Source organism: Symphodus melops (assembly GCF_947650265.1).
Source record: "Symphodus melops genome assembly, chromosome: 7".
In the NCBI taxonomy this organism is placed as follows: Eukaryota; Metazoa; Chordata; class Actinopteri; order Labriformes; family Labridae; genus Symphodus; species Symphodus melops.
The window spans coordinates 19,958,260-19,970,799 of record NC_136697.1 but is presented as its reverse complement, the minus strand read 5'-3'; the positions used below and the strand labels follow the sequence as shown (position 1 = coordinate 19,970,799).

General features: G+C 42.3%; 1 protein-coding gene across 5 annotated transcripts in view; it reads right to left on the bottom strand.

The window, feature by feature from the left end:
* Positions 1 to 12,540, bottom strand: part of mib1 (MIB E3 ubiquitin protein ligase 1) — a 52,647-nt gene that overhangs the window by 34,839 nt on the left and 5,268 nt on the right. For all 5 annotated transcript variants that reach the window (XM_079349008.1, XM_079349004.1, XM_079349006.1 and 2 more), the window contains 9 exons: positions 9,324 to 9,428; positions 8,195 to 8,261; positions 7,657 to 7,861; positions 6,978 to 7,161; positions 5,491 to 5,635; positions 5,247 to 5,380; positions 4,264 to 4,371; positions 3,905 to 4,102; positions 3,548 to 3,699 (listed from right to left, as the gene is read on the bottom strand). In XM_079349008.1, the coding sequence (XP_079205134.1) occupies positions 3,548 to 3,699; positions 3,905 to 4,102; positions 4,264 to 4,371; positions 5,247 to 5,380; positions 5,491 to 5,635; positions 6,978 to 7,161; positions 7,657 to 7,861; positions 8,195 to 8,261; positions 9,324 to 9,428 (1,298 nt within the window). The remainder of the gene's footprint in view (positions 1 to 3,547; positions 3,700 to 3,904; positions 4,103 to 4,263; positions 4,372 to 5,246; positions 5,381 to 5,490; positions 5,636 to 6,977; positions 7,162 to 7,656; positions 7,862 to 8,194; positions 8,262 to 9,323; positions 9,429 to 12,540) is intronic.

Genomic DNA, 12,540 nt, shown 5'->3' with positions numbered 1-12,540 from the left:
ACGTTACTACAGTCTAGGTTATAAAGAGCACTTTCAATTTACTAGCAATTGTAAACTTAACAACAAGGTCTAATTTATGAGGAAATGCCTTCACTATCTTTAGCCGTGAGTGTGTGTGTGTGTGTGTTTGAGAATAATGAACGAGGTGAAATATAGTAAAACTCCCCGGTTCCTTCTGCCCCCCTGATGGTAGAGTTGATTTGTCTCTGCATTTGGGGCTCTTGAGTTGAAAGAATCATCTGTCACCCACAGGGTTCTTCCTGTGAGGCTTCCTCAATCTTCTTTCCACCGCTAAAAGACCCACCCAGCCACAGAACACACAAAAAAAAAAAGTGGTCTCCGTCTTAACTCTCTACTTGAATCTTAAAGCCAGAGAGAGGGAGAGAGAGCTCGACTTTACAGAGCTGAAGTGAGTATTTGCAGATTTTGTATCGTCATAGTTTGAGAAAGAACGTCGAGATAAGACTTGTTTCACTTGTTAATAGCAGAACAGTCTGTGCTGCGGCGAAATCTAAACAAGAAGAGAGCGGACCTACTATCGGGGAACGGTAAAGTCAATAATAAGGAGTGGTGCTTCACGTCATCCGTCATGCAGGGTCATACGGATCAAGCGCCAACTCTAAGCTCTTCATCATGACAGTCATCAACGCTACTTTTTAGAATGATGATGTTATGGCAGGAATTCCTCTAAGCACTCGACCGGAACGACCGCCTCTCGACCAAAAAAAAAAAAACACACACACACCCGACAAGGTACTTTCACTTCAACCAAGGGAGAGATTTTCGAGGGCTTTAGGACTCGTGCACTGTCTCCCCGATATTGCAGGAGCTCGAGTGTGAAATAAAAGTAAATGGGCAGACCGGAGAAGGCGACATATATCTTCGTTTCTCTGAAGGCAAGGGGACAGAGCGTGGACTGGAGCAAGCTACACACACACACACACACACACACACACACACACACACACACACACACACACACACACACACACACACACACACACACACACACACACACACACACACACACACACACACACACACACACACACACACACACACACACACACACACACACACACACACACACACACACACACACACACACACACACACACACACACACACACACAGCATAACAAGGGCGCTGATACAGAAAATACTGTAGTGTGCACTTTTTGCCACTTAATCAATGAGTCCGAGAGCAGGCCAGCATTCTGCGCCTCTCTGACTCCTGGTTTACATACACAGTTCACGCACGCCCGCACATACACACACACACAGCGTTATAGCATTCATGAAGCAAGCACACTTTTGACAGTATGCGACCTTTTCTTACTAAATTAACTATTATTCTGTTAAAAAGCTGTGGAGTAAATACAGTTGGTTTGCCTCGTCATTTCTTTCTCAGAATTTTTTTTCCTGGTCTGGCTGTGAACACGGGCCGATACTGCTGACCATGTGGACACTGTGTCCTTGTGTGTATTTCATCAGTGTATGTATTCAAAACACATTTTACATTGTGGATGGATCAGACAGATTGTTCATCTATATAAATCAGGGTTTAATTATATAGTTTCAGATTGTGTCGGCTTTGGAACAGCCTGCTAAAGAGGATCAGACAGTGCAGTACTTCGTCTTTCTCAAATTTAATTCAACAGGGAAAAAAATGCTTGTGGACTTACTTTGACTTTTGTACATAAATAATTAATTAATTCTGACTTTTTTAAATGTATTTATAGGGTAATAAATTACTATAGACTTAATCTCATCTGGTAGATACATTTTTAGGATTTTATCTTTTTTTTTAACTCCGTTAGGTTTCTGAAATAAGACAATTCTGATTTCCACCACTAACATTTTGATCATGTACTTTGTAAAGAACTAAAATTATTTATTAGCCATTCCATCACAATAGAGGCAGTTTAGTGTGTTAATGTGATTACGTTTTGTCTGAATCAATGAGCAGATCAACTCATCAGTGTAACGTACAGGAAACGGGCCGATCTGTGCGCCAGAGGTGGAGGGCTGAGTGTGGCCGTACGTGTGGCAGGTGGCAGGTGTTCCACAGCTCTCTGACCTCAATACCGTTTGTCCTCGTGCCAAAGGACTGCATGCCAGTGAAGGGGAATGACATTTAGCCTGGGATAACCATACTCATGCGCAACAGATATTCACACACCCGCAGCACCCAACCCGGGAAGCAGCTGCTAACTTTTATAGAACTCCAGTCTAAAACAGCGACCCTGAAACATAATGTCCATCACCTTAAGTCACATTGGATGATCAACCTGATACAGATAACCGTCTTCCTGAACCTTCTCTATTTTGCTCATGGTGAGGGATAAGAAAAGTAACTGCCAGAGAGTAAAAAAACCTGCGTGTGAGCCAGAAATAGCCATGACCAAGGACGTGGCGACTGCTGCAGCTGCACAGGCCGAGCGCTTCAGGCCAGGCAACGCTCACAACACACGCTGACGGACCCCGACAACAGTAAAGAGAAACAAGAAATCAACTTCAAGGGCTATTAGCTTCCAGAATAAAAGAAAGAAAATGCGAGACAGATGCTTTCAAGGCCTCTAAGGTAGCGTAATGTCAACACGAGATCATACCATCTGTGTGGGAGATGGATGAAGCCTATAGGCCCGCTTTAAACGCCCATCAACGTCAAACTAAATAAAGGTGGCAAAGGTAATTTTCACCAGAGGTACAATAGGATCACTGAGGTAGGCAGTAAAATGTCTTTTAAAAATAGATTTCCATGTTTAAAAAAAAGATAACTCCTTATTTAGGATATTTTGGGAATAAAGACAAAAAATAAATCATTAATTATCTGTAAATATTATCTGGCGGTGTTTGCATGTTTCTTCAGAGGATACTTAATGATACCATATTGCTCCTTGAGTACACAAAAGACAATGATTTATGAAACGCTCTGAAATGGTGTTCTTGACTATAATGCTGATATATCAATAGGCTCTATCTCCAGTTCATCAACATTTAGAATTGTGTTTGTCTTCATGATTAAACTGAGTTTGTCTTCTGGTTTAGACCTGTAGGTAGTAAGCCCACATTTCTCATTCCAAAGGAGGATGATTAAGCATCGGATTAGCTGTCACAGATTAGTAAATCTGACATGGCCTGTGTCGTCTGGCTGCTAAGAAGCAGAAAATAAAGATGAGCTGTTGTAGTTTGGCCCAATGTGTTTTTTTTTTCTCTTGAGTTTTGAAAAGGCTTTATCATTATAATTATAAAAAAAGACAAAATAACAACTTGCATGCTGCACATTAATTCAAGAGCTACAAACTAAACTACTCGCTACCAACTTGATTTTAAATTAGGGACGTCAAGATTATCAGACTTTTTTTTTTTTTTTAATAACGAGAGTGGAGAATCAGCAAGTCTGCATCTACCTTAGGCTGCCTTGAAAGCATCTAGCAGACACTTGTTTAGCTCCTCAGCGTCCTCCCTGTCCCTCAAGGACAAACACACAAAAAAAAAAAACAAGGGTGCAACCGCTAGCATTAGCAGGAAAAGTGTCTCATACCTGGGGTTTCCTCGCAGGGCAGCATGATGCAAAGCATTAAAGCCATTATTGTTGGTGATGGTGACATCAGCGCCTGCCTCCAGCAGCACTGACAGCATGTCATCTCTCTTCTTGCTTATGGCGTCGTGCAGGGGCGTGTCCCCCTCTGAATCCTGAAAATGGAATTCTTAAATTACTCCCTAATCTCTTTTGCTTCAGTCCGAGGCTGCTAAAATAGGCTCTTTACCACTGCAACACAATAAATAAAGCAGCCACGAATTAATGCAAAAGTTTAAACTGGCTGCTGGTTAATGTAAATGCATCTGTATCAACTTCCTCCAGCTGTGTGAAAATGTATTTAACAATTGTGATAGATACCTGGAGGCTTGGGTGGCAGCCAAAGTCCAGCAGGGTTTTGACCACCTGCAGATGGCCCTTATTAACAGCTATGTGTAATGGAGTCTGCCTTCGCTTGTTCCTGGCATTCAAGTCAGCACCTCCTCTCTGCAGCACTTCAATGACAGAGCCCTCATCACCAAAGGCTGCGTGGTGCACTGCCCGGTCTCCATCTTTGTCCTGTACGGCGACACACCCGCATAATGATTAGACATCATTTCGTGTCTTGAGAGGATTGCACACACTTTCATCCACGTTGTGAAAGGCACTTCGATGGGTTCGGATGTGAAAAGCAAGTGTGTGAAATGTGAGAGGAGAAAATGCATGTAAATGACGCGAACCTCTGCTTCAAGGTCCACGTTGTGTTTGAGGAGCAGTTTGAGGACATCCACGTGACCGTTCTGACTGGCTGCCTGCATCGCAGTGTGTCCAGCACACTGCCCGTTCACCTGTAAACACATGAAAAGGCAAAGTGAGAATACGGATTCTAGTCATGTCATGTTTAAGATTAGATATCCCCCCTCAAATAAATTAGCTATCCACCTGAGGGGTTAAGAGATTTGCGAGGGTGTGCTTATAAGCGTTTGTAAGTGTGTACGTGCATGAACGGCTGGGTGTGCATGTTTCATCACCAACTGCGGCACTGCAAAAACTAAGAGCATGAATATTAATGCCGAGTCCTTTGAGAGTCTCGAGACGTCTCTTGTCCTGGCTTGCGGATCACTTGGCCAAGCTCAGTATGCTCAGCTTTAAGCAAATAATTCCACTGAAAGGCAGTAGGGCATCTGGCCAGCCTTCACCACTTACACACACATACACACACAAACTCATTCACTCTCTTTTGCTCTCTGAGTGACGACAGCATTGCAGACTTGACATAGCCAGTTCTCATAATCTATGCAGAGCACAGGCTTCTGTCCTGTGGCAAACGGGTGTTTTCCCCGGCCTTTAGCCTGTGTCAGAAGACAATATGCTAGCGTATGGGGTTTGTAGATCTCAGCTCGATTGGAAGAGTGAATCGGGTCTGTGCTGCAGTGCACACCACTGCTCCCCGGTGTCTCCTCTGGGCCCAGCCTTAATGCTTTTCAGATTGAGAGAGGTGCAGGAGTGGGAGGATCTCAGAGCTTCCTCCTAGGAGACTCTCAGCCTATTCAATACACTGAGAGCGGGGAGTAGCGCACAGCCATAGCTGTACCGACTCAAATTATCAATGTACTTGAATCTTTTGAACGTATCAATGGCCAAATGACTTGGTGATTTTGAAAAACCTATCCAGTTATGCAGCAGCTGCTCATATCATAACGCAGCGTTTTTCGGCACTTACGTCAACATCGGGTCTCTTCAGGATGTCCTCCACCTTGGCCAGGTCTCCGTTGGCTGCGGCCTTGACCAGCTCCTCGTTAATATCGCCAGATTCTTGTGTCTCAAAGAGTTTTTTCAACAGCTGAGACAGACGCTCTAGACAAAGACAGAGTGACAACGACGAAACGTTATAGCAGGCAAATATCAGTGAGAACAAAACAGCCATCGTGACAGTCTTTGTGTTCGTACTGCGTGTTCGTACACACCTCCAGAAGCGTTGCTTACAGCAGAGCCAGAGGGGGCGATCTTGGTGACAGCGGCCGGATTGTACGTCCAAGAGGTGCCGCAAACCTCGACCTTCAGGTCACTGTCGGAGTAGATCTGCTGCACACGGCCCACCTTGCCTAGGGTCTGTTGATAAATGTCAGGACAAATTCATTAGTGTATGGAAGGCTGTTCTTTTTTGGGGGCGATGTAACGGAGCTTGTAAGTGACGGAGGGAAGATGGAGAGAGACGCTAAGAAACTGCAAAATAAAAAATGAGAGTGGAGGAAACTATAAAGCTGAAACAATACCAGCCCAACCAAACTATTTTTCTACAACGCACAGAAAGAAAGCTGGTTGCAAAAATGAAAAACTGACTATAATATAAAACTAAATATTACAGATAAAGCCCTGTTCTCATTATTCCAAGCGCATTTATTTGCACACAAAAGGAGATGGATATAGAAGAAGGAGACCCTTCGTCTGGATTAGGCTATTTTTCATCTAAACGGCAATACAGAGAGGACACAGCAAAATGCTTTCCAGTTTTGAATCATATCATCTCGGTCCCCGGCTATATGAGAAAGAGGCACTTTAAGTGTGTCGAGCAGGGTCCGGGGCTGTCCTGGAGGATGCCATCAATAACGGGGACTGCTGCAGTAGAAGCAGCAGCGGGCGGCAAACAGCCGTGGTTAGTGATCAAAACTGCAGCCCATCTCAGGGTTTTAAGGCTCATTAGCTGCTGAGGGGGGCCAGTTTGGCAGGGACAAGTGGCATATTGGAGTAAACTGGTGTTACATAACCTGAGGCATGCTGAGCAACAATGAATAAAGTATGTAATAAGGGAAGAAAAACTCGTGTTGCGACTGAAAAAAAAAAGAAAAAAAGAAAGAAAGAAAGAAAGAAAAGCAACCGGAACACAGTCGTAGTCTGATGAGTCAGGACTCGTGTCTCCGCATGTTTGGATTTACTGCTACCTCTTTAAAGCAAATGTGGGACTGGCACTGCTACGTGGGAGGAAAAAGGCGGAGAATTTCCAAAAGTAAAATTAATTAAGCCTACTTTATAGAAGCTACATGTACACTAATTGTCTTTGAAAATGCTAAAACTTAGTGAAATAACAAAAATGACTTGGTCAAATATCAACATTCAGATTTGTTCCAGCACAGATAAAACTGTACTACTTCTTCAGATAAAAATAACTATCCACTGTAGTGCCATTTAGATTCCAGATGTTTGACGCAGGCTTTATAGCTTTAACCCTAAAGGTAGTTTCATCTAAAACTATCCTTCCCAAATTATTAAAACACAGACATTCCTAAAATCATTCTCAATACATTTTTTATCATTTGTTATAGAACCATCATGAAACAGGGCTACTGAACATGTATCTGCTGGCAAACACATCGAAATGGTGCAAGCAGAGTCTCCCTCTTTGATGATGGTTCATTTTACACTAAAGGAGTGTCGTCATCTCTCAGCCTCTTACAGGCAGCATGGCCTCTGCCCACTCTCCGTGGCCTCTTTGCAGCAGCTTGATGCGGTCGATGTCGTAGCAAATCTGGACCAGGTCTCCCACCAGAAACTGCGAACTGCCTCCCTCTGCCCCGGCTGCTACTTCACCACTGCGCACCACATTAGCCTTCGTCAGCACTGCGGGGTTGAAAGTCCACCTAAGAAGCAGACATAATGTACGTTAACTCTTCGTTCATCACAGCCAGTAAGCGTGCATTGTGATCGCTCACAGAGAATAGCAATAGAGAATAACAGAAGTATGTTTTAAAAAAGGGAAACCATATTTAAAGAGGACCAATGATTGTGAAGATAGAGTCTCTGAATACTTAAAGAAGCTGCATTTTCACAGTTTAAGTCTAAACATTTCTAAATGTTTATTTTTTTTAGAGGCTCCAAATTACTACACCTGTTTAAAAGAAGAAAAAAAAAGACTACAGATTAAGAGCTGCTTTCTTCTCTCAAATAGAAAAAAAACCCATTTTATTTGATGGTGACAATGTACTGAATGGAGAGTCTTTTGGTGGTTTTGGGCAAAACAGTTGGTAAGGGTCATATAAAACTTAATAGATGGGAAACTTTTCTGATGAGTGCACTTTTATTGATCCCTCTGATTGTCAGTCAATAATTCTGAACCAGTCCATCAGGGGACTCACCTGTTCCCACTGGGGTACTGGACGACGATGTCATGATCCTCATCAATGCCGCACACGGTGCCAGTGGTTGTGAGCGTCTCAAACATGCCATCAGTCCAGCCGCCGTGGCCGTGTTGGAGGGACTGAACAATTTCAAGGTCTAAGTCAATGTTGACCAGGTCTCCGATCTGCAGACCGCCAGGGTTTCTGTTGCCATTCTGCTCACCTGAAAAGGTAAACAGGGGGACATTTTTACAAATGTATTAAAAAAAAAATTTTTTAAATGCATATCACGGTGCATCAAAAATGTGTTTGGGTTCAAGAAGAGATGCAGCGTGGTATAATAAATACCAGCAATTTCTTCCAATACTTTAACTGCATGACCTGAGTCTGGACCTGGTTTGTCAGCCAGGTGACTATGTAGTGCTGCCATCTAGTGGCCAAACTCAACTAACTGCAAGTAAAACTACCCTAATGCCCTTGAAATCACTGCACCAGAACGATAGGTGAAAGAATTGGTGCAATAATGACGGAGGACGCAGTTCCCTCGCTTACTTACCTAAAACGGGACAGTGGTCTCTGTAAAAAGAGCCTCCTTTGGCATCCTGGACACATTTCAGATCAGACTGAGAGAAAAAAAAAAGAAAAGAAAAAAAAAAAGAGGGAAGCAGTTAGATAATTACCACGGGTAATTTCATTAGTGAAGGAGCACAATGATCATGAATAATGAAAGCCAGTGTTTACACTCTAAGCTGTGGCGTCAGTGTACTTTTATTCAATATCTGTGCCCTAAGGGAAAGGCAGGACAATGAAACACAACGCTGCTACACAGAGAGCGCTTCATATCATTTGTGATGACTCAGATGTGCAGCCACTGTGGCGGAGTTAGAGGGCAGTGATGATCGTGAGACAGAGCAAACATTCCTCTGAACTGATGGAGCACTTAAGTCCCGACTACAACAAGTCCCAACAAATTAATATCGCAGCTCGACGCTTCTGTATCTTACTGGCAAAACACTTTTCATCTAATTATTCTGGGTGTACAAAGAAGACATTAGAAAACAGGAAAAAGGTCTTGTCCTTGCATGCTGCATTTAAATCTGCAGACTCTTTCTGTTTGTTTGTTTGTTTGTTTGCAGGATTTGGTAACTGTATAAATAAAAGATAAAGCCGACATAAACTGTCAAGATAGGTGGTCTAATCCACGATTCAGTTAATCCAGAGGCAGATGTTGTCTACAGTCCTATTAGGCTCTTAGAATAACAAAGGACAAATCTGTTATGAAACTGAGAAACCTGATTGGCCTCTTTCATAGAAAGGCAAGGGCATTCTCCACCAATGAGGAGGCAGCGTTTTCAACTGGGACGCGTGTGCAGCAGCACCCGCAACAACCCCAAGAGAATGTCTCCCTCCTCTAAAGTTGACCTCCATGTTCACCCCCCCCCCCCCAAAAGGCAGAAAGAACAGCTTTGCCTTTATCATGCAGATATCTTCCCCTTCCAGCTGCCTGTACAATGGAGCCTTACTCATGCTGGCTGCGTGGCTCCCACAAAGGCCTGGCAAGCCAAAGAAAGAGCCTCAGCCCTGTGGTCAAACACAAAAGCCACCTGACAGCTGATCTTTTGTGAGACTCAGTGTGTGTGTGTGTCTGTCTCGAAGCGTGAGGGTCAGCCTGGATGTTTGCTCACCATCCCCTCGAAGCCAACCCGGTACAGGTTCTTGGCCCCGTTGTCCCACAGAACGTAGGCAGCGCTGTGAGGGCTGGCTGCACTCCAGTCCTGGATCTCTGTCACCTGTGGAGGAAGAAAGTGGACCCGGTGATGAAGAGAGAAGACTCAAAACGTGTTTTGATTTGTCTTGGAATTATGCAGTGCTTCGTCAGAGAGTGGCCAGCCTTCACCACTTACATCATGAACTTGGGCTTGGAGATTTAGTTTTGTGTGCCACTTTTTCTCTACATGATGAAGGCGTGGACGTTTGACAGAGGAAAGTAAAAGTTGTTGCCAAGCTCAGATTATCAATCTATACAGGGCTATGTGAGACGCCTTGTTTGTTAAACCACCTCTGCTTTCGAATTTGAATATAAATCAAATTCCTTCACTTGTGTGGAAGATAAAAGATTAGAACTCATCAGGAATAAATTAGATTTGGGTTTGATTCTTTGGATCAGAGTTAATTCTTCCTTCATTTCAATCGTCCTTGTTAACGCCAAAACCTCAAAGGTGTTACGTTTTATGACCATGAGGGGATAGTTGTGTTATCTCAAACATTTTTTAATCAATTTTTTTGACACCATCACTGAGTTTCATCGAATGGAAAACAAGACAAATGAATGAGGTCTGATCGCAGACAAAGACTGTCGGAAACATTGCTTATCAGAGTGACTTTGAGTCTTTGTCCACGAGACATACGCCAGGTTTAGCCAATTAGACTTTTTCCTGTTTAAAAAAGCAATTCAATGGGAGACTTATTTTACTGGAGAGGAGTTAAAGTACAATTAAAAAAAAGAATCAGAGATACAAAGACGGATTGCTACATCATGTTTGGCGTTAAAGGAAAGTCTTGCACATTAATATCCACGATGAGTTTTTTTTTTCCTTTATTAGCTTTATGGGATTAAAATCAAGGGATGGAAACCAACTGTGGTTGTAAAGAATGCTTGAGCAACGATTAAATCCTAAATCATCACGCCACTTTAAAAGGAGAACGTCAATATGGGCAGCGACAACCAGTCAGCTATTTTTTCTTTTTTTTGTCAAAGCTGATGCTGCCATTGTTTTCATCGAACTTGGAATCAGTAGAAAAGGAAACCCCTCCCGTCACTAAAGATACACACAGATGATTAACATCCCTGCACCCTCTGCATCATCTGCTGGTCCAGCCAAACGCACATCGACACTTTTCAACTCGTTTATTTGTGTTTGTACAACATTATGACGTATGCTATACTCAAAATGTGCAGTGAGAACCTGTTGGCAGCTTCAGGCAGCAAAGTTTTAGAAAGGCCTGTAAGCCAAAGAATATCAATTATTGTATGCACAAATATACAGAGAGCTACAATGGAGGAGGGGGGGAGTGGAAAATCAATTGAAATTTGGAAGTGAATTTTAGGGTTGTCCCATAAGACTAGCAGCTCAACGTTTCCATCACCCTGAAGAGTGTCAAGAGAAGAGCCAAAGTGAAGTAAATGAATTCTTTAATTAAAAGCTGTGCCTTAAGTAAATACAGAAATCAGATCGTTAAATTATTTCCACAACCCTTTCAGCGGTAATTGATAAATGGGCCTTAGGAGGTAATATTCATGCTAAACTAATGGAACATCTAAGCTGCAGGACATGCAATAGCAGTTTTCTGGAGAGCATATTGCTTACAGCATCATAAAACAGTAATGAGATATGCCATTAAATAACACAGCAAAATGAAGTCTTAAATTGCCGCGAGGGACTCTTAAATTGAATCCTCTGGGGTCTGGACCAGAGTCAAAATACAAGCACTTTACAGCACATTTAGGGAAGAACTCCAAATGGAGTGTGCTAAACAAACGCAACCTTGTCAGATTACTTTCTAAAAACCTATATGTGCCTGAAACAACCTGCAGCCAGGAGAGGAGTTTGTAGCGTCCCCGTGAAGATATGTAGGTATCAGCAGAATGCAATAAAGGATTAAAGAGTTCCCCGTCATCTATCCTATCGTACGAATATCGAGATCGCACATTGCTTTATTTAACACGCTCCGCACGCTTTTGGAAATCCTTAAAGAAGTTGAGGTGAATTTAAAACGATTCAACAAACAGCTCAAATATCCGCCATAAATCTGGATTGTTGGATATAACTGCTCGGGTCTAACAACATGACACATTCATCAAGAACCGAACCTGGGGGGAACCTGCCCCCTCCCTCTGTAACTCACTCCCCAAACCCATCCGTTCCTGCACACACCTCCCAACATTTCAAACTCAACTTTTTAAATTACGGTAGCTTTCAATACATAACTTTTTTCTTTTTTTCGTTTCTACTGTTTTATACTCTCTTTTGCTGTTTTTAACTGTAGATTTTATGATTGAGCATTTGTAAAAGCGCTTACAAATAAAATTTATTATTATCATACTTCTTGTGGCAATATATGCTGAATGTTAAACCTTGATGGGATCTTTTTCTCGTCTTTAAAGCAATACAACACAAGAAAAGAAATCATTATCATTCTATTCATACGTTTAGTGTCTGATATCAGACATTGTCTGGATTTGTTTTTATTGTGTTAATGTTTTTTAGTTGATTTTAGTACCTGTAGCTACAGCACTTTGACTGAAAGCGCTTTATAAATAAAGTTATTATTATTATTAGTATTTCATTGACTCGGGTGAAATGAGACCAGATATATTGATTGGTTATTGAAGCCTGCATTACACCCTCTTACAGGTGAGTAAAGGTCTTATTTCTGATCCTAAAGGATTTAACAATGACATAGTTGTCTTACTTTATTCATGATAACACACATCTAACCTCTGAGTCTGATTGTTTGTGTTCTCTTGGGCCTGTTACACGACGTGTGGATTCAAGCGCTTCACTTCCTGTTTTGATTGAGGCTTCTGTATATTCACATCCTGGGGTGCGAGCTTGTTTTCCTCCACCTTATTTGTTTAGGGCAGAGCATCCTTGAACTTATTTTTCATGCAACCTTTCCAAAGAGCTCATAAAGCTCCAGGGATTTATGATCCACGAGTTGCAGCTTTTCGATAAAACGACGAGACAAGTTCACTTGGAGCTGTGTCATTTGACAGTTTTGTTCAGTCAGGAAACGTGTGGAAAGTTTATTTGTGCAAACTCTAAAATCACCTTTGTAGAAGAAGATTCACTGGAGATGGTATTTCTCTTAGTATTCTTTTTTCAAAGCATAAACAACCTG